This window comes from Borostomias antarcticus, assembly GCF_949987555.1.
Source record: "Borostomias antarcticus genome assembly, chromosome: 11".
Classification (NCBI taxonomy): domain Eukaryota; kingdom Metazoa; phylum Chordata; class Actinopteri; order Stomiiformes; family Stomiidae; genus Borostomias; species Borostomias antarcticus.
Window position 1 is genome coordinate 8,878,221 of NC_140244.1, and position 27,500 is coordinate 8,905,720.

At 48.5% G+C, this 27,500-nt stretch overlaps 1 protein-coding gene across 1 annotated transcript in view; it reads left to right on the plus strand.

Moving 5' to 3' along the window:
• dock3 (dedicator of cytokinesis 3) overlaps nucleotides 1-27,500 on the plus strand; it is a gene marked incomplete at both ends in the record, with an annotated part of 136,964 nt that overhangs the window by 25,735 nt on the left and 83,729 nt on the right. Inside the window, 4 exons of the mRNA XM_084445786.1 lie at nucleotides 4,535-4,618; nucleotides 6,460-6,500; nucleotides 15,917-15,972; nucleotides 21,310-21,406. Of these exons, the coding sequence (XP_084301912.1) occupies nucleotides 4,535-4,618; nucleotides 6,460-6,500; nucleotides 15,917-15,972; nucleotides 21,310-21,406 (278 nt within the window). The remainder of the gene's footprint in view (nucleotides 1-4,534; nucleotides 4,619-6,459; nucleotides 6,501-15,916; nucleotides 15,973-21,309; nucleotides 21,407-27,500) is intronic.

The following is a 27,500-nucleotide window of genomic DNA, read 5'->3' on the forward strand; positions in this document are numbered from 1 at the left end:
ACGCGCACACATGCACACACACACACACATCTACACACGTGCACACACACACACACACACACACACACACACACACATCTACACACGCGTGCGCGCACACACACACACACACACACACATCTACACACTCGTGCGCGCACACACACACACACACACACACACACACACACACACACACACACACACACACTAATCCCCTCACTGTTTGGCCGAGAGCACAACAACCAGAGACTGCAGTGGCAGGATGGATGTTTCAGTTCAACGTTAGCTCTGTCAGCTCGCCCAGGTGATCTATAGTTAAGGACAGCGCTAGCTCTAGCACTCAGTTAGCCCTGATTACCTACATAGAGAAGTGATCATTGCTGGCAGCTTAGCTACAAGCTATGCTACACCGTTGGTAGGAAGCCTAGTAGCAGCCCAGCCAACTCACCTAGCTTGTGTAAAAATGTGATGCTAGCAGCTCATAGTGAGGTGATACTACAGTAGCAACTTAGCTAGCACAGCTAACCTACATGGCAAGGCTGGCTTTGAGAGACTGTGGTGTCTGTTAGTAGCTCCACATGGATTAACACAGAGTGCATTTGATGGCTTATGTTAAACCTCTCTGCCTATGGCCTGACCTTCTGTACAGTGACACACTTTCTACAGCCACAAAGAGAGAGAGAAAGAGAGAGAGAGAGAGAGAGAGAGAGAGAGAGCTGTACAAACTAAATCAAGACATACAGATGGACTGCAGATCCATGGTAATGACAAATGTACGCTAAGCAGGATCTAAATCCAGCAATATGTATAAACTAACAACCTTTTCTGAAAACAATATAACACAAATAAAGAAGGTGTGGAAATGGCTTTAAATTATATAAATATCATATTTCATAAAGGTGCAAATAAGCTGGCCTTCTCAAAGTGAATAAGACATCTAGAAAAGAGAAAACCAAGGGACATGGTTTGACTATGAGAGAAAAAGCATGAGAAGGAACTCTTATAAAACCACACCCAGGTGGTGAAGTAAGTGGTGCTTACTTGGTTTATGAGCAATCTCTACTGCCCTCTGCTGGTTGGGGTAAATCTCATGTTAGGAACTTACACACACGGACAGACAGACGCACGTCATGTATGGAGATCTGTGGAACTGTCCGTCTGTCACCATAGGATCGTCTGATTGCAACCTACAGCCCTTTAGTCGGCTAGGTTACTAGGTTACTCACTGCTCCATTAAATTAATGATATTTTTCTCTCAGGTTTTGGGTGTCAAAAGGTCCGGGGCTGGACAAAAAACATTCAGGGCTGAACCAACAGATGTCCAACCCTAGCGATGCACTGCACCGCCCCTCTGACTGGGACGTATCAAATATCTGACCAATCAGAACCTGTCCTTCTTTGTAGCTAGTCATTACCAAATCTGCCCTCAGCTGTGTTAGATTCACATATCCAACCAAGAAAAGGGAACTGACCACCCCAGGAGAACTAGTCTCCTCCTGGCTCTCTTTACTACCCTGCCACTGTCCCAGAGCAGAGCTGTGTCCTCCTGGTCCACAGGGACTGTCCCAGAGCAGAGCTGTGTCCTCCTGGTCCACAGGGACTGTTTCAGAGCAGAGCTGTGTCCTCCTGGTCCACAGGGACTGTCCCAGAGCAGAGCTGTGTCCTCCTGGTCCGCAGGGACTGTCCCAGAGCAGAGCTGTGTCGTCCTGGTCCACAGGGACTTGCCCAGAGCAGAGCTGTGTCCTGAAACACAGGGACTGTCCCAGAGCAGAGCTGTGTCCTCCTGGTCCACAGGGACTTGCCCAGAGCAGAGCTGTGTCCTGAAACACAGGGACTGTCCCAGAGCAGAGCTGTGTCCTCCTGGTCCACAGGGACTGTCCCAGAGCAGAGCTTTGTCCTCCTGGTCCACAGGGACTGTCCCAGAGCAGAGCTGTATCCTCCTGGTCCGCAGGGACTGTCCCAGAGCAGAGCTGTGTCCTCCTGGTCCACAGGGACTTGCCCAGAGCAGAGCTGTGTCCTGAAACACAGGGACTGTCCCAGAGCAGAGCTGTGTCCTCCTGGTCCACAGGGACTGTCCCAGAGCAGAGCTGTGTCCTCCTGGTCCACAGGGACTGTCCCAGAGCAGAGCTGTATCCTCATGGTCCACAGGGACTGTCCCAGAGCAGAGCTGTGTCCTCCTGGTCCACAGGGACTGTCCCAAAGCAGAGCTGTGTCCTCCTGGTCCACAGGGACTGTCCCAGAGCAGAGCTGTGTCCTGAAACACAGGGACTGTTCCATGGATGTATTAATAGGACAGTCCCCCCCCCCCACCTCCTTTCTTCCTCATCTCCTCCCTCTCTGCCTCTATCCTCCAGCTTACTCCTTTCTGCCATCCCTCCATCCCTCCATCCCCCCTTCCCTCCCTCTCTCAGCTCTCTCCCTCTCCCTGTCCTCCTCCCTCGCTGCGTAGCGGATACGCTGTGGGGCTCAGTTCTACTCCCTCCGGCGCTCCGCCCATCCGGTCTGTTGACGGTGGCGCCGTGCCCAGGCTGGCAGGAGAAACCAGAGAGACTTCACTAAACACGCTGCTCACTTCCCCTTCCTGTCCACTAAACACGCCGCTCACTTCCCCTTCCTGTCCACTAAACATGCTGCTCACTTCCCCTTCCTGTCCAGGAGGAACCAGAGAGACCTCACTAAACATGCTGCTCACTTCCCCTTCCTGTCCAGTAAACACGCCGCTCACTTCCCCTTCCTGTCCACTAAACACGCCGCTCACTTCCCCTTCCTGTCCACTAAACACGCTGCTCACTTCCCCTTCCTGTCCAGGAGGAACCAGAGAGACCTCACTAAACATGCTGCTCACTTCCCCTTCCTGTCCAGTAAACACGACGCTCACTTCCCCTTCCTGTCCACTAAACATGCTGTTCACTTCCCCTTCCTGTCCACTAAACACGCTGCTCACTTCCCCTTCCTGTCCACTAAACACGCTGCTCACTTCCCCTTCCTGTCCAGGAGGAACCAGAGAGACTTCACTAAACACGCTGCTCACTTCCCCTTCCTGTCCACTAAACACGCTGCTCACTTCCCCTTCCTGTCCAGCCAACACTTCCTCCCCAAACCACACGTTCCAATTGGTCCAGACAGTTTGGGTCTTCAGTCAGTGTACTAAGGCTCCTCTCATATCCAGTATGCAAAGCTGAAATACTAGTATGTAGTATATTGTGTCTGTCATGCATTTAGACCTGTTTGTGGATTGTGGGTCTAATAATAATGTCCAATTTAAGAATTCACTGTCCATGATTCTCAATATTAATAACCACCACACTACTTTCCCACAGAGGTTAAACACCTTTAATAACAGTCTCTACCACATGGTACTGTATGTTGCAGGCACAGTAAAACTTCATACTGTGTGTGTGTTGTATACGTACGAGTGGGGTTACACCATGCAGCACAGTCTAGAGATAACGAGGCCACTGAAAATCTCTCTTTTCAAAAATGTTGTTCTTTGTCCAGCTGAAAATTCTCCTCTGCTTCAGAACGTGTTTGGGTTCAGTCCCTGTAGCTGTTTAGCGGGGCTGCGTTCTGTTATGAACTAAGCAGAACTCAGAACATTAGAACATTAGTTTCAGCTTGTTAATAATAATCAGCTGCTCACTTTACTAAGTAGAAGAGAAGTGGACAGTATGCAAATCCAAAACCTTGGACCATCGCCCAGCTCTCCCACCCAGGTACATTATGCTTAAGGAAGACCTGGGCATTTTGTGCTGTTGGTGTAGCAGAGGTGGTTTGGAACCGTGTTGTGATGAGGTAACGCCGTTGCCAGCTGACCACTAGGACGTCCTCCTGGTCTGGACTCAGACACATGGTACTGTAGATGAGTAACGTAATGTTAGTATGAAACATGAAAGGTGGATCTGAACCAGACTCAGTGGTATCTGTGCTGCATAGAGTTCCATGGCCTCCTGCCTTCTGACAGGCACACTGCCACCTAGTGGTTAAACCAGCCTACTACCCTGCAGGCATACTGCAACCCAGACTCAAGTCCACACAAAGAGGCAGAAGCAACATTGAGAGGGAAAGGGGGTGAAAGACTAGTGTTGGGATATGAGAGTATTAACTGTATAAAATGACCTGCTACTGCATCCATGGAACAGTCACTCAGTTGATTGTAGTTGTTTTAGTCTTCCAGCACTTCAGATGAACGTGGAACCATGACGAGAGAAACAGTTCCTGTCTCCACTGTGAGCTGAACAGAAAGAAAGAAAGAAAGAAAGAAAGAAAGAAAGAAAGAAAGAAAGAAAGATAGATAATGAATACTGGGCTGGCATAGCCCTGACTGAGTTACTGTATACTGGGAAGCCCTACCTGTGATATTAATGGAGCGTATGGGACCGTTTGGTTAGTGAGTCCTGGGTCCAGTGAGCGCCTGAGCAGCAGGACTCCATCAGCCTCCTGGGTCATGGTGTCCATGTGGTGGTGGAGATCATTCCCTTGCTGGTACCATCTGTTGGTATTTGTGCTCATCTCAGGATCTCATAAAGATGGTCTCTCTCTCTCTGTTCCTCAGTGATCTGCAGCTTCCGTGGCTCCGTGGCTCAGGGTCTTCCTCTGGAGGTGGGGGAGACCGTGCAGGTCCTGGAGAAATGTGACGGTAAGTCTGACATCACACCAGCTCTGACATCACACCAGCTCTGACATCACACCCGCTCTCATCATCGTCTGAGCCTTCATCATCATATATCATCATTTATATTATCAGGCTGGAGCTGTGGTTCCTTCAGTGCTGAGCCAGTAATATTATACAGTGGTTGTGTGCGTGTAATGTGTGTGCTATGTGTGTGTGTGTGTGTGTGTGCGTGTGCGTGCACGTGTGTGTGTGTGTGTGTGTGTGCGGGTGTGTGTGTGTGTGTGTGTGTGTGTGCGGGTGTGTGTGTGTGTGTGTGTGTGTGCGTGCGGGTGTGTGTGTGTGTGTGTGTGTGTGTGTGTGTGTGTGTTTGCGGGTGTGTGTGTGTGTGTGTGTGCGGGTGTGTGTGTGTGTGCGGGTGTGTGTGTGTGTGTTATGGGTGTGTGTGTGTGCTCTGCGCTGGGAGAGTGTGTAGTGGTGCGGGGCCCTGGCCCTCAGGTCAGGTGTGGAGTCCCTGCTGGTCTGAGAGCTCCTAACAGGGCTGCTCCCCCCGGCCACGCCCCAAGGGCTGGGGACACACCTGTGACTGGAGGGAGAGAGGGCTGGGGACACACCTGTGACTGGAGGGAGAGAGGGCTGGGGACACACCTGTGAGTGGAGGGAGAGAGGGCTGGGGACCCACCTGTGAGTGGAGGGAGAGAGGGCTGGGGACACACCTGTGAGTGGAGGGAGAGAGGGCTGGGGACACACCTGTGACTGGAGGGAGAGAGGGCTGGGGACACACCTGTGACTGGAGGGAGAGAGGGGGTGAGGGAGGTGTGTGGACAAAGCTAGAGCCTTTATCTAACCTCAACTCAATAAAATGGTTGGCTAATGCTTGTGTAACCGAGTTCTGGCTGAAGTCATGTTCATGAGAGATGGTCATGCATTGGCAAGTCAGAGGATCCGAGGTCAGAGGTCAAACCCAGCGTGGGCAGATGAGGGTGGAAGCTACAGTGTGTACTACAGTGTATACTGATGAGCGCGACTATGGGAACAGTGACACCTGTTACAGTGGTGCCAATGACTCCAGATGAAAGGTTGGGCTCAGCTCCACCAGCTGAGGTCTATTGTCTTGAGTAGTAAAGTCTGACATCACACACAAGACGCGATTGTTGTGAAATTTGAAGACGTTGTATGTTCTAATCACGTGTGACTGTACAGTACGTTCTAATAACGTGTGACTGTACTGTACGTTGCAGGTCTAGCCCTGTGGGTGTAGAGTTCATAAGGTTCATACAGTAAATACATCAATAAATAGTCAATATTCAATGTTTCTTTCTTCCTTTTACCCCCTCCTTTTTTCACCTCAAGGGGCTTATCCTAATAAATGTATCATGTTAGATGTCTAACGTTAGGTGAGGGGGGACCGCGGAGTCAGGACAGCTGTCAAACTAACTCAAACTCGCAGGCAGCAAAATAAAAGACCTGTTTTCTTGCTAAACCTGAATCTTCTAGCTCACATTGTCCATCTACTTCAGATGCCCCCATGTTTTTATGCAGTGTTTCCCATAGCCTACATCAGGGTTGGGCGATTTGACGATAGTCTCCTCAACTGCCCATTTAAAGCATGTGTGAATAGGCTCATGCATTGGGCAGCAGTCAAGAAGGACATGTTTTGGCTTCACTGAAGCATTTTCGTGTTAGAGCTCAATCTGTCTATGGGAACAAATATGTTGATGTTTTTACATATATGCAGTGACCTTTATCAAACGAGCCAGTACTAGTGGATGACAAAATGTATTTTGTATGGAATGCCAGTCCAACTTTTTCACCCTGAGAGTGTTTTCAAGCCTCTCCTAAACATCAGTCTTTCTGTTTTCTTCCAGGATGGTACAGAGGATTTTCCACCAGGAAACCCTCCATCAAGGTAAGCCTTTCTCATTCTGCCTCTCATGCTGTCTAGGAGCTCTTGAGGAGATGACCTCCTTAACTTTCATTTCCTAACTGCTGGGCTTTGGCACTTCAAAGTAGTAGCTTCTCTCTATAGCTGGAGTCTGAACAGACTCAGCAACTTTGAGATTACACACACTTCACCAGTTGGAGCTGTGCTGGGTTCACCTAATATAACTTGCTAATATCTGGATTGGAATTGACTCTACAATAACACATTGATTAGTTGTATCATGTATGAATAGGAATGGGATTGTAGTTGAAGAGTAACTTTGACCCCTTTGAGGACAGGAATTAGATTAATCTGGTCTGACACTTTTGAGGAGCTGGATATCAAATGTCCAAGGTGTGAATGATCCAGGTCTCCTTCATTACTATGCCTTTATTTTCAATGTTCATTTGAAATTTGCTTATTATTACTGAACATTGAGCTGAACTTCAATTAGACTCCACACTATAATGACCAGCCTATAAATTTTTTACAATTTAAAGACCAGAGGTGACCGAGCCTTTGTGGCGGCTGCCCCTCGGCTCTGGAACATCTTGCCCCTCCACATCAGATCCACCCAGACCCTCAAGGTTTTTAAATCTTTATTGAAGACCCACTTTTTCTCCGCGGCCTTCAATTCTAGTTGAGCATGACTCCCAGGCTAGTGTGTGTATTGTTGTCTTTGTGGGTATCGTTGTGCTTGTGTTTATTGTTGAGTCTTGTAGTGTTATTGTTGTAATTTTTTTCACCTAACGGTACAGCACTTTGGTCGACCACAGTCATTTTTAAATGTACTCTATAAAGTTTGAGTTGAGTTGAGTTAAACCTCTAAAAAGAAGACTGATCACAAACTGCTGGGATAGTGAAATAAAGGAGCATTGTGGGGCCATGTTCTCCAAGCTAGCAGCTGCTCTCTCTCTCTCTCTCTCTCTCTCTCTTTCTCTCTCTTTCCCTCCCTCTCTCTCTCCCTCCCTCTCTCTCTCTCTCTCTCTCTCTCTCCCTCTCTCTATCTCTCTCTCTTGAATGAGTCTGACCATTCTCTGACCCACACCCTCATGAAAAGTGGGTTTCTGAGATGCTAGTGTGACGGTAGTTTCTGAGATGCTAGTGTAACGGTAGTTTCTGAGATGCTAGTGTAACGGTAGTTTCTGAGATGCTAGTGTAACAGTAGTTTCTGAGATGCTAGTGTGACGGTAGTTTCTGAGATGCTAGTGTGACGGTAGTTTCTGAGATGCTAGTGTAACGGTAGTTTCTGAGATGCTGGTGTAACGGTAGTTCCTGAGATGCTAGTGTAACGGTAGTTTCTGAGATGCTAGTGTAACGGTAGTTTCTGGGATGCTAGTGTAACGGTAGTTTCTGAGATTTCTGAGATGCTAGTGTAACGGTAGTTTCTGAGATGCTAGTGTAACGGTAGTTTCTGAGATGCTAGTGTAGCGGTGGCACTCTCGTCTGGGTTGTGTTTCTCGTTCGTCCATGTTAAGGGAATGTCCAGCGCGGGAAGTGAACCTGCAATCTTATGCTTGCAAGTCGGATGTGCTAACAACTATGCCAAGAGAGATATCCCTATGGGCAGGGTCGTTAGCACATCCTTTATACAGTCCTAGGGCAGTGAGGTTCACCAGCTACTCGCTACCATGACGTCGGAGGACTACGCTCACTCCACCAGGGTTTACGAGGACTCACCATTCACTCGGTTACACTAAGATCAACACATCTGGCACCAACAATCACACCATGATCAAACTCGCTTAGATCACAACGTCTTGACCATTTAATGTTTGGTCGAACAACAACTAAACCTCTTCACCATGTCTACTGCACACGCTTTAGTAGATATCCAGTTCAGCCACATGGTCTGCTGTCTGGAGGAGCAGGCTGTTAGGGCTAGGGCTAGGGTTAGGGTTAGGGTTAGGGGTTAGGGGTTAGGGTAGGTTAGGGGTAGGGGTAGGGTTAGGGTGAGGGTGGGGTAGGGTTCTGCCCATCAATGAGCAGGTGGACAGCTCCTAATAAACTGTCAAAACTATATCTGTCTCTCTGTCCCTCTCCATGTTTTCTTGGGTTAGGGTCCCTCTCCATGTCTTTCTCTTTCTTTCTGTTTAATGTGTCTCTTCTCTCTCTTCTTTTACTCCCTCACCCATCTATTTATTCACTATAGTCTTAAGAACTGAGGTGTTCTATCTATGGGTCACATTAGCTGGATGAATAATGTACGTTCTTGCCTCTGATTAGTGAAAGATCTGAATACCTCCAATGACATTTCCAAACAATCCTCCTTTATTTGAGTAAAGTTCAGCCGAGCGAGGACGGCTGGATAGTTTTATTCCTTCCCCTGACCTTTCAAACACAAAGCCCAGTTGATGTAGCAGAGAACCTGCTCTTCAGTAGGACCATGATACCATACAGGAGAGCATGCTGGAGGCCCGTGTCCATAGATAAATTAAGAGGGTTCAAAACCTTGGTGACATTTAAGGATTCTCTCTTCCCAGCATGGATGAATGGATGAACCGTCTGAGGTCTGTCCTGGCGGGAGTGTTTACGTCTGAGTAGCACAATCTCCTGATCAGGTACACAGTTAGCCCAAAAGGTGCCATCAGACCTCCAGGATGCTCCTCATGGTCTTAGGGTCCATGTTTGGACTAGTATCATTTGATTACATCCTCGATAGCAACATGTGGTGCCAGCGATGCCACATGGTCTCAGGCTCTGGAGAGGTGACCTTGACAGGGAGCAGCCAGAGGTTGGTCATCAGTGCTGGTCTCTGATCAGTTTTCCACCGATGATCAAGGGGAGATTAAGGAGGAGGGAAAGGTGACCCTGGATGTGAGGAAGGGACTGTTTAACCCCTGGACACTCTGCCTGCCTGCCCCCCATCCACCCCTAACCCTGCCCCCCATCCAGGGAGAGAGAGAGAGAGAGAAAGGGAGAGGAGAGAGAGAGAGAGAGAGAGAGAGAGAAAGGGAGAGGAGAGAAAGGGAGAGGAGAGAGAGAGAGAGAGAGAGAGAGAGAGAGAGAGGAGCAGGCAGAGGAGGATAGAGGGACAGAGCTGTCTTGTCTCTTATAGCCTGGAGGTTGAAGCTGCATCCTCTGTCCTTCCTCTCTGTGTCTCTGCTCTCTCATGCGTGTCCACGCCTGCATATGTCCACTGACCAGGCAGACCAGGAGGCCAGCAGGCAGGGGGAGTGGAGAGAGGGATGAGTGGAGAGAGGGATGAGTGGAGAGAGGGATGAGTGGAGGGAGGGATGAGTGGAGGGAGGGAGCTAGGAAGAGAGAGGGGAGGGAGAGAGTTATTCTGCACGTGTCTCATTCAAACAGCGTCTAGTTTCTGCACCTCTTTTTTTTTCGAGGTGTACCACTTTATTTGGTCCTCCCTGTGTTCTTCTCTTAGTTCTGCTCTCTCTTTGTACCCCCGTCTGGGCGGTGTGCTGGTGAAAAGCTCCATTGTGTCCCGGGTCCCAAGCTCTTTTCAGAGGGTTCAACTGAGGAGGAGGAGGAGGCTTTATGCTCCTGAGTGTGGAAGATCTCATCCTCTGATCTGTAACACGGAGCTCAGGATGCAGCAGGATCATCACTATTATTATGTTATCAAAGTATTCAGCTCATCATTGAACAGTTTCACAGCTATTTAACAGCCTTGTAGAGAGAGGGGTCTCAGCCATAGTACAGGTCTACTGCACTGACTAGTCTCTTGAGTGTATGCTAGGGTTTATTTGTTTATTTGTTTATTAAAAGGATCCCCATTAGCTGACGCCTGAACGACAACCTAGTCTTCCTGGGGTCCAAGAACAGACATTAACAAAACATAACAAACCTCATTAACACAAATATACAAACATCAAGACATCAATTAGTGCATTCAAGATCAAGATCAAGGGTCATGCATGGTTTGAAAGCCTGGAACAAAAAGATGATCCCTTGGTCTAATGTCCGATACTTGGATTTGGCATGCAGGGGTACTGTGGGTCGATCCCATCATGCAGGGGTTCTGTGGGTCGATCCCATCATGCAGGGGTTCTGTGGGTTGATCCCATCATGCAGGGGTTCTGTGGGTCGATCCCATCATGCAGGGGTTCTGTGGGTTGATCCCATCATGCAGGGGTTCTGTGGGTTGATCCCATCATGCAGGGGTTCTGTGGGTCGATCCCATCATGCAGGGGTTCTGTGGGTTGATCCCATCATGCAGGGGTTCTGTGGGTCGATCCCAGCATGCAGGGGTTCTGTGGGTCGATCCCATCATGCAGGGGTTCTGTGGGTTGATCCCATCATGCAGGGGTTCTGTGGGTCGATCCCATCATGCAGGGGTTCTGTGGGTCGATCCCATCATGCAGGGGTTCTGTGGGTTGATCCCAGCATGCAGGGGTTCTGTGGGTCGATCTCAGCTGTGTACCATTATTTGATTGGCAAGTGAGTGATGTGCACATTCTCTAATTCTTACAATAGTGAATGACAAAACACAATAACATTGTGTTCACATTGTCACTAAGAGAATGACAGATAGATCTACAGCAGCACAACAATGACAGAATCACTACTTTCGCCAAGATGGTCATAACCATGTATAGCCATTTTTCTAAATTATAGGCCTATAACACATTCCTTCACTCTCACATGCTGCAATTAAGCCTTTCTTCTATACTCTGTTTGAATGTGAGAATAGAATGGAGGGAGTTGTCTTGATACTGTAGCATGTCACTGTGTTCCTAGATTGCTATTTTGAACACATTATTCCTGGTCCTAGGATGTGTGTGTAGCTGGGTTTGGCCTGGCTAGCCTTACTGCAGGGTGGTGCTGTGGTTCATTCAGGCCTCCTGTGTGGACGGTACAGGACTGGATATTAAAGAACCAGCTTCACATCTCTTACTCAGCAGATATCCTGGTATTTATCAAACGCTGCACTAGAATTTAGATTACTTCTTGTCCAAAAAGTCCAACGCCATCATCTTTATAGATAGAGGCAGAGTCTCTCTGGCCTGTGGGTTGTAACTGACTGTCACTGAATAACCTTCTGGAGTCATAGTTCCTTGATAAGCTCTAATATCCCTTTTCTCATCTTCCAGTCTGAGGACTCATGTAAACAACTGTCCCAAGGCCCAGTAAAGGAAGCTTAGCTAAGTATTATCGGGACTTACAGATCAGTATATTCAGATGAGGAAGAGTGGAACTTACCATCCCACCTCAGAGATGTCCAGTTGGACTGTAAGGGTCAGGTTTTTGGCCTGACTCCTGAGCCCTCATAAAGGATTGATGGAGGTTGGAGTTGCTTGCATCCGTGCAACCAAGGTGACTGAATAATGCATCTGTTTAAAAAAAAAAAAAAAAGAGAGAAAAGATGGAATGGAAAAGAAAAAGAAGCAGTGGTGTTCTTCTACCCGGCCAACTGGACCACCAGGAATAGGACATGAAAACAAGTGCACCTCTGGGGAGACTGCAGGAGAACCCTCTCAAACAAACATGCTTTTGATTTTATTGGTGAAATGGTTCCCCCTGGAATCTCTCTCTCTAGTGTGCTAAAAAAGAAGACAGGTCAGAAACTCAGAAACTGCTGGTTGCTCTCTCTCTCTCTCTCTCTCTCTCTCTCTCTCTCTCTCTCTCTCTTTCTCTCTCTCTCTTTCTCTCCTCTCTCCCTCTCTCTCTCTCTCTCTCTCTCTCTCTTTCTCTCTCTCTCTCTCCCTCTCTCTCTCTCTCTTTCTCTCTCTCTCTCTTTCTCTCTCTCTCTCTCTCTCTCTCTCTTTCTCTCTCTCTCTCTCTCTCTCTCTCTCCCTCTCTCTCTCTCTCCCTCCCCCTCTCTCTCTCTCTCCCTCTCTCTCTCTCCCTCTCTCTCTCTCTCCCTCTCACTCTCTCACAGCACAAGGTGGTGCAACTGTATAATACCATTAAGTAATAAAGTATATAATATAATAGTAAAAACAAATGATAGTAGCTCATGAGTCTTATGATTCCATAACTGATGAATGTTAGAGTAGTGTGGAAGGTAGACATGCGTCTACTCTGCTGCTGGACTGCAGCTCTATTGGGATTGGGATTTTATGTACATTGTCTATGTTGTCAAAATTAGGATGTTTGTATTTGAATTTTGAAATATTTAGTGGGAACTGGCTGCAGTTTTGTGCGTTCAGTGTGAAGGTGCAGCTGTGTCAACCCTGTCTTCCTTGCATAGCTGGCAGAACCGCTCCTCTGTGGAGAGACATGGTTTTTGGCTGATGGGCAGAGAGAGTGAGAGAGAGCGCAGAGAGCAGTGGTGTCAGATTTCACTCACGAGGGAAAGAAACTAAGAGTTTACAGATTGCCTCATTAATGTTATCAGGTTCTGTATTAGGGGACAATAAGAGTCAGTGGGCACAAATTAACATGTCCGCCACTCAATGTCAACGCAATGCTGCGTAAACAGGAAGTGAGGTCTAATTGCTTAACACATCATCTTTTTGACATTCTACTTAATATGCATACTACCAAATTAGCATGGCTGCCACTCAACATCAATGCAATGCTTCGTAAAAAGGAAGTGAGTTCTCATTGCATTTAGTATTATAAGACATGTTATAAGGTTATTCATGATCATATACAATGGCCAATATCAAAGTTTTGTCAAAAGGTGCACTCTCGAGATATAGCCCATCACTGCTAACACACTCAGTGGATCCATAGGTGCATAGACAAAATCCCTCAAAAACACCATAAACTCTCGTTTTCAAAGAGAGGAAACTCACCGAGTGGTCACTGGTGTCCGTTGATGTTATGGCAAAAAAACAATCACCAGGGGCCTCATTTATCAAAGAGCGTGTAAATTCTGGTGTAAAAGAGGGCGTACGACGAAAACGCGGAAAATGCACAATGTAGCGTACGACGAGAATATTTACACGCTTTTCGGATCTATCAAAAATGTCGTATGCCCTTTTCTGCACGGTAAATCCGAGACGGGCGGGGAAGGGAGCGTACGCGCACGCGCCCCGTGTTCCGCCCCCTCCACGCCCTAATCCAACCATATATGGTCACAACCGTGAGTGGACAAACGTGGTTTCCCGGAAGGAACCGGCTTAAAAAGGTAGCGTGGAGCACCCAGGCGGGACAATGAAACATGGAACGAAGAGCAAAGAAGAGGAACTTTTCGGAGACGGAGGTGCATGTGCTAGTTGGTGAGGTCCACGTGAGGAAGGCAATCCTCTTCGGAAGGTATAAATCGCCTACGTTTGTCTGTTTGCTCCTACAGCTTAGTAGCCTACTTTAGCTACGTGTTGTGCATCTAGGATTGGGCATACACGGACATAGCCTACTGTAACATGTGGCTGCGAGTGAAGCAAACATTCCCAACATCATGTGGCCGGCTATGATTGATTTAGGACCACAAACATGTAACAATAACCCCAGATGATCACTTCATAATGTTGGACCACATTAGACATTGTCCCCCATGGGAGATTAATACTCATCTAAATCACCCGGTAAATCACAGCATTTATTTGACTGCCAACAGAAAAACATATCAAATGAATATGGCTGCACAATGAAATGTTTAATGCATAATCAAGTTCACAGACAAACTCAAAGAAAATGATTGAAATTGTTTCTCCAGACTCTGACGTGGGGTGGGACTCAGAGCAGGGGGAGTCTGCAGTGGTCCTGGACCTGACGGTCATGCCCCCGCGAGTTGCAACCTCCAGCGCCACGACCTCCAGTGCCTCCACCTTCTTATCAGCTTTGAATATATATCTTGGCAAACATAACACGGGATGATGTACAAGGAGGGGACAGATACCTAGTGAAAGTACTATTGGTTGCTAGTAATAAGACAATAACGAGGGCTTGGTATAAGGTGGAACGCCCAACCAAGGAGCAGTGGCTGGGTGTTGTGGAGGAGATGTATGTTAGGGAGAGGTTCACGCATGCATTGAGGATGCAGGAAGGAAAGTTTGAAGGGAGATGGGTAAAATGGATGGATTATAGAAGGAAGTGTGATGATACCACTAATATTAAAATTGTCATATTTGAGTAAGAAAAAAAAGCTGCATGGATGGATGTACCCATAAGCTGTTATTGTAGGTTTTTATGTTTTATTGTATTGTCGTTGTATGGATGGAAAATGCTAATAAAGATTAAAAGTAAATAAGACAAAGAATATGTATCTTGGCTATGCACACACCAATAAGCCAGCCGTCACGCGCAGCGCCTGCCTCCAGTCTAGCCCTACCCTGCTGTGCGCCAGGATGAATAAGTCATGCGTGGAGCCAGGCCACCGTGCCACTACACTTGGGATGAGCATGTCGGCGTCACATATGATTTGGGTATTTCTAGTGTGCACATTTTAGCGATTCACATAGACGTATTCATTCATTGATGGTGCCCTTATGTGGGTGCAGTCGCCATCGCCGTCACCTCTTTGGAGTTCTATCTCGGCTAGTAGGCCGAGTAGCGCCGGATTCATTTAGGCTCGCATTACGCACAGGAGGACTGTCATTTATATGCTTACCAAAGAGCAAACAGGTCCACATGATCACATATTAATGACAATCTTATTGGTCAATTATTGCCGTTTGATGGAGTGCCTGCATTAGGTGTGTGACATATAGCGCGGAAAGGTTTGGGACAGCGCATAGGTTCCGTTTTGGGGAACAAATCCATATCGGAGCATGAATGAGCCGGTTAGAGGACACGTCTAATCTTGCATTGCGATATATGTTTGTGCTGAATTGGCCTAGTAGCCTACATGATTGTGCGTTCATGAACTGTCGCTCTTATTCTCTCCGTCAAACATAGTAATTCACCGACGCACCACCGGCGTCGCCAGTTCCCCCTGTGTTCAAGAAGGGCGTAGAACACCGTGTAAATCGGTACGCCAACTGGAGAGGTGTCCTACAAAAGCGCGGAGAAAGGCGACTAAATTTTCGCCCTTACGGCTTGATAAATCGCAATGTGGGGGGGGCAAATGGCGTACGCCTGAACTCGCGAAAAAGACCATGTAAAAGAAGGCGTACCTCAATGATAAATGAGGCCCCAGGTCTGGCAATACAGTAAATATGTATTTCAATATATAAAAGTAATTCAAGTAATTTTTGATGATGGCCATTGGCATTGCCAAGGCTTTTTCCAAAAACTTTCACCATAAAGGGATCCCCCATGTGGCTGTGTTTAGCGGCACATTAATACTAAAAATGAATTGTTATGTGGTCACATGTGTGTGGTTATACAGAATACCACAGCTCCCAATGCCTCTTAGCCAATCACAATGGGCGGTTGGAACTACCCATTGTATAAACAGACCAGATCTACATTGGGAAATGGAACACAGCCAGGCATTCAGTAGCCTAACAAATAAATCAATTATTTCCACAGAACAACTCTCCCCCTTGGATCCCTGGTATAAACACAATTACAGACCGTCTAGTGAATATTCTTCTCTTCTGTCTCCACAGGGAATCTTCCCCGGCAGCTATGTTCATCTGAAGAAGGCAGTGGTGACCAATCCAGGGTGAGTGTCCTGCTGTCTGGCACAGAAATACATCACAATAGCTCTATGTAGCCTTCACAATCTCAATCATACCGTATTATTATTATTATTATTATTAGGGCCCGAGCACTGGCGGTGCGAGGCCCTATTGAAATTCGAAGGATTATTATTCTCCTTCTCCTTCTTCTCCTTCTTCTCCCCAAACAAATGTCTTTTTGGCGGCCTAAGCATCGATGAAAACGGATGAAACTTTGCAGATTCATCAGTCCCGGTGAAACTTAGATATTTCATGGGTGACGGAAATGGGCGTGGCAAAACGGCTCAAGAGCGCCCCCTTGAAAATTTAAAATGGCGAGCCCCACCTTTCAGTTTGATGTAGTCGAACGAAATTCAGAGGGCATATGTATTTCATCGAGACACACTAAAATGTCACTTGGAGCTATACCCAACATGCAACAGGGAGTCCGCCATTTTGCTCTTAATGTGCCATTTTCCCCTTGTTTTTACCATTTCCATGCCTCGTACTTTAACGAACTCCTCCTACAGATTTCATCCGATCAACTTCATATCCGGTCAGCTTCATCTTAAGACCTTTGTGATCAAAAGTTATCAAAAAAATTGAGTTTTCACCAAACACCCTTGCGGTGGCGCCCCGCCAAAGTTTGACATTTCGCCATAAAACACGAAGTCCTCATAACTCCTCCATACATTATCCAATTTGTCCGATATATCTCACGCTTCATGACGGTTCTGTCCTGAGCACATCTATGTGTCAGTATTGCGTCATACTTATAGCGCCACCTATTGGTGAAACAGGAAGTCCTCATAACTCCTCCATACATTATCCAATTTGTCCGATATAGCTCACGCTTCATGACGGTTCTGTCCTGAACACATCTATGTGTCAGTATTGCGTCATACTTATAGCGCCACCTATTGGTGAAACAGGAAGTCCTCATAACTCCTGCAAACATCATCCGATTTGCACCAAATTGCTGACGCTTCATGAAGGTCGCCTTCTGAACCCATCTATGTGTCGGTATTGAGTCACACTTACAGCGCCACCTACTGGTGAAACAGGAAGTACTCATAACTCCTACATATGTTATCCGATTTACTCCAAATTGCTCATGCTTGATGAAGGTCGCATCTTGAACACTTCTGTAAGTCAGTATTGCGTCATACCTACAGCGCCACCTACTGGTGAAACAGGAAGTCCTCACAACTTCTACATACGTTATCCGATTTACTCCAAATTGCTCAGGGTTGATGAAGGTCGCATCCTGAACACATCTGTGCGTCAGCATTGAGTCATAATTATAGCGCCACCTACTGCTTACAGGAAGTCCTCATAACTCCTACATACTTTGTCCGATTTACACAACATTTCTCACACTTCATCAAGGTACCGTCCTGAACACATCTATGTGTCGGTATTGAGTCACACTTAGAACGCCACCTACTGGTGACAGGAAGTTTCTCTCAGCACAGGACACCGAAATAGCACACCCTTTAACGGCGCCGCACCCCGACACGCGTGGGGTGCGAGGGCCCGCTCACTGCTGCTCGCAGCCCTAGTTATTATTTATTTTTTGTTGTATCCTCTTAACTTTGTCTGAAGACCTGCTAAAGTTTTTTTTTAAATTATTTGCTAGGGGAGACCACAGGGACATTAACACTTTGTAAAAAACTATTTTTCACCATGTATCCTTCCTATAGCAGTTGGGAACAATTTGGATATATTTTACTGCTTAAAGTGTGTCCAAAATGACAGCTGTCTCCCCAACTGTGAGACAAAATGGATAAGGCATGCTGATCATTGAGCAATATCAACATCAAGCCAGTGTCTAACAGCCTGGCAATAACAACAACTAAGAAACATCTCTGGTCTTACAACATCTAATCCATGTGATTTAACTGGCAGATGATTGAAATCAGGGACACTGGGTATATGATTAGGAATTTAGAAATTTTTCCACAAGAAAGTAATGAATACAAAATGTCAGCTATTTTCTTATCATGAGGTTCTCTTTCTATCTCAAGTTTTAGCCAGAATTAATCTTGCTGGGAGTAAAAAAAAAAATCAAAATGATAATTTAATAGAAGATGTGTAGTAAATATCAAATGTATTGGGCGATCGGCCTGGCCCATTAGTAGCTAGGCCTACTAGCCTACAGTAGCCCACACTCATCAATGTCTTTCACCCACTGCTGTCAGTTCATATCATTCATTAAGATAGAGCCTCGGGCCTAGTCTATATCTTAATACTGGTTATAACCCTCGGCTATTTTTTGGTTCCCTGTAGCTGTAGATTGACTGCATGGCATCATGCCCACTGCTTTTATTTGGAATGAATTACAGCCTAAATAAACGACAGTATGCCATTATAGATTAACTGTCCAAATAGCACTGGTGTCAGCCTTGCCCTGTCCATGGTCCTGACTCCAGAAGCAGCAGTTATCTTTCTGGTAAGCAACACCTTTATGTGTTTCTGTGACAACCTATGAAATGCATTTATTTAACATACAGTTATGAACAGAAATAACTTTTTCCTTTACGGTTTAAAGCGCGGTATAGCCTCCTTAAAACATTCGCTGAAAAATGGACAGGGTAAGGCAGGGTAGGGTAGGGCAGGGCAGGGCAGGGCAGGGCAGGGCAGGGCAGCGCAGCGCAGCGCAGGGCAGGGTAGGGTAGGGTAGGTAGGGTAGGGTAGGGTAGGGCAGGGCAGGGTAGGTAGGGCAGGGCAGGGCAGGGTAGGCAGGGCAGGGCAGGGCAGGGCAGGGCAGGGCAGGTTAGGGCAGGGCAGGGCAGGGCAGGATAGGATAGGATAGGGTAGGGTAGGGTAGGGCAGGGCAGGGCAGGGCAGGGTAGGGTAGGGTAGGGTAGGGTAGGTAGGGCAGGGCAGGGTAGGGTAGGGTAGGTAGGGCAGGGTAGGCAGGGCAGGGCAGGGCAGGGCAGGGCAGGGTAGGGTAGGGTAGGGTAGGCAGGGTAGGGTAGGGTAGGGTAGGCAGGGCAGGGTAGGGTAGGGTAGGCAGGGCAGGGCAGGGCAGGGCAGGGTAGGCAGGGTAGGGTAGGGTAGGGTAGGGTAGGGTAGGGTAGGGTAGGGTAGGTAGGGCAGGGCAGGGCAGGGCAGGGCAGGGTAGGGTACGTAGGGTAGGGTAGAGTAGGGCAGGGCAGGGTAGGGTAGGGTAGGGTAGGGTAGGGTAGGGTAGGGTAGGTAGGGCAGGGTAGGCAGGGCAGGGCAGGGCAGGGCAGGGCAGGGCAGGGTAGGCAGGGCAGGGCAGGGCAGGGCAGGGTAGGGTAGGTAGGGCAGGGCAGGGCAGGGATGGGCAGTGCAGGGTAGGGTAGGGCAGGGAAGGGAAGGGAAGGGTAGGGTAGGGTACGTAGGGTAGGGTAGGTAGAGTATGGCAGGGTAGGTAGGGCAGGGCAGGGCATGGTAGGCAGGGCAGGGCAGGGCAGGATAGGGCAGGATAGGGTAGGGCAGGGCAGGGCAGGGTAGGGTAGGGCAGGGCAGGGCAGGGCAGGGCAGGGCAGGGCAGGGCAGGGTAGGCAGGGCAGGGCAGGGCAGGGCAGGGTAGGGTAGGGTAGGGTAGGTAGGGCAGGGCAGGGCAGGGCAGGGCAGGGCAGGGATGGGCAGAGCAGAGCAGAGCAGGGCAGGGCAGGGTAGGGCAGGGTAGGGTACGTAGGGTAGGGTAGGTAGAGTAGGGCAGGGCAGGGCAGGGCAGGGCAGGGCAGGGCAGGGCAGGGCAGGGCAGGGCAGGGCAGGGCAGGGTAGGGTAGTGTAGGGCAGGGTAGGGCAGGGTAGGGCAGGGCAGGGTAGAGTAGGGCAGGGCAGGGTAGGGAAGGGCAGGGCAGGGCAGGGTAGAGTAGGGCAGGGTAGGGTAGGGTAGGGTGCTCCAAGACCTGACAGCTGCCTTGGACACGGTGGACCACAGGACCCTGTTGTCACGGTTTCCCCATCACTACAGGACAACACCAGGGACGACGCACAGCTACATCACATAGCTGAGGCTGCCCGCCCCCGAAATACATATTTTAATACATTTACAGAATTGTTGAAAGCTTCATTTTAGCTCTGGTTAATCACATTCTGGGTGTTCACATTTGCATAAGCATTTTAATTAAATGCACAGAGAAGCAAATGACTGTTTCCACTATGGCCTTATGGGAAAATAGGAGAGAGAACATGTATTTAGTTTTAATTGATCATTTTGAAGTGGTGGCATTCATTTTACAAGGATGTGTACTATAATGCTGAAGTAGGTCAACAGCTTCTTCTATAAGGAGTTTGTGTGTGTGTGTGTGTGTGTGTGTGTGTGTGTGTGTGTGTGTGTGTGTGTGTGTGTGTGTGTGTGTGTGTGTGTGTGTGTGTGTGTGTGTGTGTGTGCGCGCGTGTCATAAACACTCCCTCAGGGCCCACATGAGAGACCAGCCCTACAGTCTCTCCTAGATGGTTGTCAGTGCTGTATAGAGCCAACAGGATCCCTCTCACATGTTGGATAACTGACCTTATTCACGCGGCGGCCATGTCGCTCTTACGTCACAATCAGGGTGGGAGAATGCGGAAGTATCCATAAACCATATAGTACACGTTCGTTATAGAAATAACACTTCAAGATTAGAAATAGTCAGAAATAACAGTCAGAATACACTACTGGAATAACAAACTCATAATTACCGGATTCTGATGGTTTTTCACCGTGGTAGTTTCCACGTTATGAAATACATGCACTTGAATGAGCTGATGACTGAAGCGCTCTTACGAATTTCATAACGTGAAAACTACCACGGTGAAAAACAATCAACGTCTCTCCTGCTCTGGGGGGCCGTAGCGTGTCTCTCCTGCTCCAGGAGACCGTAGCGTGTCTCTCCTGCTCCGGGAGACTGTAGCGTGTCTCTCCTGCTCCAGGAGACCGTAGCGTGTCTGTCCTGCTCCGGGAGACCGTAGTGTGTCTCTCCTGCTCCAGGAGACCGTAGTGTGCGTGAGCCTCAGCTCTGGGAAAAACACATCTCTAAACCAAATGGCTGCTGAATGTTATATTTCGCCATTAGAAAGAAAGATGGTTGGGTTCTTACTGTAACGTTTAGAGAATGTCAGACGTCTTATAAAGGACACACACACACTCACCCACGCACGCACACACACACACACACGCGCACACACACACACACACACACAGTACACACACAGCCTTTAGCAGCGTGACTCAGCATTCAACATGTATTCATCCAGTTTTGTTGTCACTGTTGGTTAAGGGTGCGTGTGTGTGTGTTTGTATGTTGCTGGTGTTTAACAATCTGTGTGTGCGTGTGCGTGTGTGTGTGTGTGCGTGTGCGTGTGCGTGTGTGTGTCTACAGGCAGTATGAGACGGTGGTGCCATTTGAGGACCCGATTGTTACAGAGGTGACCTCCACTCTGCAGGAATGGGCCCTCCTCTGGAAACAGCTCTATGTGGTATGTACTAAACAGCTCTACTTAGTATGTACTAAACAGCTCTACTTAGTATGTACTAAACAGCTCTATGTGGTATGTACTAAACAGCTCTATGTGCTATGTACTAAACAGCTCTATGTGGTATGTACTAAACAGCTCTATGTGCTATGTACTAAACAGCTCTATGTGGTATGTACTAAACAGCTCTATGTGCTATGTACTAAACAGCTCTATGTGGTATGTACTAAACAGCTCTTCTTAGTATGTACTAAACAGCTCTATGTGGTATGTACTAAACAGCTCTAAGTGGTATGAACTAAACAGCTCTACTTAGTATGTACTAAACAGCTCTATGTGGTATGTACTAAACAGCTCTACTTAGTATGTACTAAACAGCTCTATGTGCTATGTACTAAACAGCTCTATGTGGTACTGTATGTACTAAACAGCTCTATGTGCTATGTACTAAACAGCTCTATGTGGTACTGTATGTACTAAACAGCTCTATGTGCTATTTACTAAACAGCACGACTATCTAGGGGTGGAGGAATGTTTCATACTGTATGTGGGACAGAGATTATAAATGTATTTTTAGTGGGGGTTAGAGTTAGTCTGCTGGGTTTGCTTCAGTCAGCCTCCATCTTTCCCAAGTCCTCAGTATGACTGGGTTGATTTGGGGTTCAGTCCAATGGTCAATACTACCGTGTGTTGACCACACATTACACCAGAACCACACATTACACCAGAACCACACATTACACCAGAACCACACACTAGACCAGGACCACACATTACACCAGAACCACACATTACACCAGAACCACACACTAGACCAGGACCACACATTACACCAGAACCACACATTACACCAGAACCACACACTAGACCAGGACCACACATTACACCAGAACCACACATTACACCAGAACCACACACTAGACCAGGACCACACATTACACCAGAACCACACATTAGACCAGGACCACACATTACACCACAACAACACATTAGAACAGAACCACACATTAGACCAGAACCACACATTAGACCAGAACCACACATTACACCAGAACCACACATTACACCAGAACCACACACTAGACCAGGACCACACATTACACCAGAACCACACACTAGACCAGGACCACACATTACACCAGAACCACACATTACACCAGAACCACACATTACACCAGAACCACACACTAGACCAGGACCACACATTACACCAGAACCACACATTACACCAGAACCACACATTACACCAGAACCACACACTAGACCAGGACCACACATTACACCAGAACCACACACTAGACCAGGACCACACATTACACCAGAACCACACATTACACCAGAACCACACACTAGACCAGGACCACACATTACACCAGAACCACACATTACACCAGAACCACACACTAGACCAGGACCACACATTACACCAGAACCACACATTACACCAGAACCACACATTAGACCAGGACCACACACTAGACCAGGACCACACATTACACCAGAACCACACATTACACCAGAACCACACACTAGACCAGGACCACACATTACACCACAACAACACATTAGAACAGAACCACACATTAGACCAGAACCACACATTAGACCAGAACCACACATTACACCAGAACCACACATTACACCAGAACCACACACTAGACCAGGACCACACATTACACCAGAACCACACACTAGACCAGGACCACACATTACACCAGAACCACACATTACACCAGAACCACACATTACACCAGAACCACACACTAGACCAGGACCACACATTACACCAGAACCACACATTACACCAGAACCACACATTAGACCAGGACCACACATTACACCACAACAACACATTAGAACAGAACCACACATTAGACCAGAACCACACATTAGACCAGAACCACACATTACACCAGAACCACACATTACACCAGGACCACACACTAGACCAGGACCACACATTACACCAGAACCACACATTACACCAGAACCACACATTACACCAGGACCACACATTACACCAGAACCACACATTACATTGCAGCTGTCAGGCGCTGTAGACGGGTTCCTAACGCTTCTCTGTGCTTCTCTAGAGGAGGTTTCTCTTCCTCCAGCTACTCGAGAGCAATCATGAAAGGGAATAAAAATCACACATATAAACAAACAAATCTGAAACTGCTTTCCTAAATCAGTCAATCTTGTATTAACTAAGATATTCGCTGTAAAATATATATATATATTGGGTGGAATATATGTATGAACGTCATAGGGTTATTTGTTTTCAAGCTATGGCGCAAACAAGATATTCATCCACCCACATACACACCCAGTCACACACGCACGCACGCACGCACGCACACACACACACACACACACACACACACACACACACACACACACACACACACACACACACACACACACACACACACACACACACAGACAGACAGCAGTGAACACCCTACTTGCATGCCTCAAGGCGGCACAAGTAATCAGGTTGCATGATCAGGCCTTTGTATAAAGACATCTCATATCTGACATTGCAGTATACTCAAACACAAAGACGATATGAGTGGCCTGTCTCTCCAGAGCCTCCATGCTTCATTGTGTGGCCTGTCTCTCCAGAGTCTCTCCAGAGTCTCTCCAGAGTCTCTCCAGAGTCTCTCCAGAGCCTCCATGCTTCATTGTGTGGCCTGTCTCTCCAGAGTCTCTCCAGAGTCTCTCCAGAGCCTCCATGCTTCATTGTGTGGCCTGTCTCTCCAGAGTCTCTCCAGAGTCTCTCCAGAGCCTCCATGCTTCATTGTGTGGCCTGTCTCTCCAGAGTCTCTCCAGAGTCTCTCCAGAGCCTCCATGCTTCATTGTGTGGCCTGTCTCTCTAGAGTCTCTCCAGAGTCTCTCCAGAGCCTCCATGCTTCATTGTGTGGCCTGTCTCTCTAGAGTCTCTCCAGAGTCTCTCCAGAGCCTCCATGCTTCATTGTGTGGCCTGTCTCTCTAGAGTCTCTCCAGAGTCTCTCCAGAGCCTCCATGCTTCATTGTCCCGGTCGGTCATCACAGGCTTCTGACTGACTGCTCCTTTGTTCTCCAGCAGAACCAAACAACACCGTCAGTCTGCGTTAGAGACCGGAGTAACAGTCTCCAATGTCCTCCTGCCAGAGACGTACCAGTAGTGCATTCACACGGCAGAGAGAGAGAGAGAGGAGAGAGAGAGCGACAGAGAGAGAGAGAGATAGACAGAGAGGAAGAGAGAGAGAGAGAGAGAGAGAGAGAGAGATTGAGTTTTAATGACCAATGACAGCAATGGGTTAGTTTGCTGTCTTAACACTTGGCACTTGACCAAAGTGAAATGTGTGTGTGTGTGTGTGTGTGTGTGTGTGTGTGTGTGTGTGTGTGTGCGTGCAAGTGTGTGTGTGTGTGTGCACGCATGTGTGTGTGTGTGTGCGTATGTGAATGCACACACACACACACACACACACACACACACACAAACACACACTAGCACACCCACACATACATGTATTCGATTATATTTCTACACCTCACAGGCCTCATACACTCCTATGTACAGTAAGGTAACATCAGGACTATCTGCTGGTTTATACTGTAACCAGCAACCGAAATCAGCGCACGTCACTGCTGGGTTTGTCTGGACAGAACTCGCTCAAACACTTCCTTAAATACGACCGCAGTCGCCATGGTTCTGCTGCTCTGGCGCCAGGAAGGGATGATCACACTGTCGAGATTTTGACAGTGATGATAATTTTGATGATGACGACTTCAGCAGGGCTACTGTATCTCTGCGTACAGCAGTCTAGGTCTGTGGACGATGTTTGTGAGCGCTCTGTCTGTGGGCGCTCTGTCTGTGGGCGCTCTGTCTGTCTGTGGGCGCTCTGTCTGTGGGCGCTCTGTATGTGGGCGCTCTGTATGTGGGCGCTCTGTCTGTGGGCGCTCTGTATGTGGGCGCTCTGTCTGTGGGCGCTCTGTCTGTGGGCGCTCTGTCTGTCTGTGGGCGCTCTGTCTGTGGGCGCTCTGTCTGTGGGCGCTCTATCTGTGGGCGCTCTATCTGTGAGCGCTCTGTCTGTGGGCGCTCTATCTGTGGGCGCTCTATCTGTGGGCGCTCTATCTGTGAGCGCTCTGTCTGTGGCCGCTCTGTCTGTGGGCGCTCTGTCTGTGGGCGCTCTATCTGTGGGCGCTCTATCTGTGAGCGCTCTGTCTGTGGCCGCTCTGTCTGTCTGTGGGCGCTCTGTCTGTGGCCGCTCTGTCTGTGAGCGCTCTGTCTGTGGGCGCTCTGTCTGTGGCCGCTCTGTCTGTGGCCGCTCTGTCTGTGAGCGCTCTGTCTGTGGGCGCTCTGTCTGTGAGTGCTCTGTCTGTGGGCGCTCTGTCTGTGGCCGCTCTGTCCACTACTCAGGGCAGCAGTGTTCACAGCGCTCGGGGGTTAGGGTTAGGTTAACGTGGGGGATTTGCACAGTTAAGAATCTGAGGCTTTGTTTGCTCTGATGGCTTTTAAGCGAACCTGACACACGCATGCATGCACACACACACACACACACACACACACACACGCACACACGCACACACACACACACACTCACACGCACGCACACACACACACACACACACACACACACACACACACACGTACACTGTGACACAGATGTTGTGCAAACATACAACGACATGCATTTTTCACAATGCTGCAGGGAATTGCAGTCGAGAGAGAGAGGCTTTATTTCCTTCCAGGCCAGCCCATGAACATGAATAGGGTATACAGCTATGGGGGACGTTATACACCTCTTTCTCTGACACCAGTCTGTTAGCTGAGCTACTCAAGCATGCTCAAATGTTACTATTAGTAATCTCTCTCTCTCTCTCTCTCTCTCTCCACCAGTGAAAGTAGCATTTTACTGCTTCTCGTAGAAACACCACTTTATTATGCTGCTTTTGTAGAGAGAAAGAAGATCTTATATGACATATTGAAAAAGATTCTGAAAAACGATGGATATTCAATTATGGATGCATAGGGAATATGTGTGAAGTGCAGCAGTATCTGCAGCATACAGATGGAGTTGAATGTGAATTAAACATATTTTAATCTCTGGTATTAGTGGAATAGCTGTGCTTTTAAAATGGTGGTAGCCACATTTGTACTGTAACAAGCTCTGACAGATGTGTCTCGGCTCTGCCTTCTTCAGAGTTTAGTCAGGTCTGTCCACCGTTATGAAATAAAGAGCATCAACATAGTTTTGAGTGCGGACCCTTCTTTATTTTTGATAACCCCCAACCTCCCAATCTCAGGGCGGACACTCTGACCACAAGGTCATTCACTGAGGCCGACTGTAGAGGAAAACGACTGTGTGTGTGTGGGATGGGGATGATGATGAGGGGGGAAGGCAGGGGGTGATGATGAGGGGGGAAGGCAGGGGGTGATGATGAGGGGGGAAGGCAGGGGGTGATGATGAGGGGGGAAGGCGGGGGGTGATGATGAGGGGGGAAGGCAGGGGGTGATGAGATGAGGGGGGAAGGCGGGGGGGGATGATGAGGGGGGAAGGCAGGGGGTGATGATGAGGGGGGAAGGCAGGGGGTGATGATGAGGGGGGAAGGCAGGGGGTGATGATGAGGGGGGAAGGCAGGGGGTGATGATGAGGGGGGAAGGCAGGGGGTGATGATGAGGGGGGAAGGCAGGGGGTGATGATGAGGGGGGAAGGCAGGGGGTGATGATGAGGGGGGAAGGCGGGGGGTGATGATGAGGGGGGAAGGCAGGGGGTGATGATGAGGGGGGAAGGCGGGGGGGGATGATGAGGGGGGAAGGCAGGGGGTGATGATGAGGGGGGAAGGCAGGGGGTGATGATGAGGGGGGAAGGCGGGGGGTGATGATGAGGGGGGAAGGCGGGGGGTGATGATGAGGGGGGAAGGCAGGGGGTGATGATGAGGGGGGAAGACGGGGGGTGATGATGAGGGGGGAAGGCAGGGGGTGATGATGAGGGGGGAAGGCGGGGGGAGATGATGAGGGGGGAAGGGTGGGGGGGGGGGGGTATCCAGTGCTGTGCGTCCTCCTGTGATGAGCTGTGAAGAGGCAGCTGCCTAATGTGGATCCAGGACG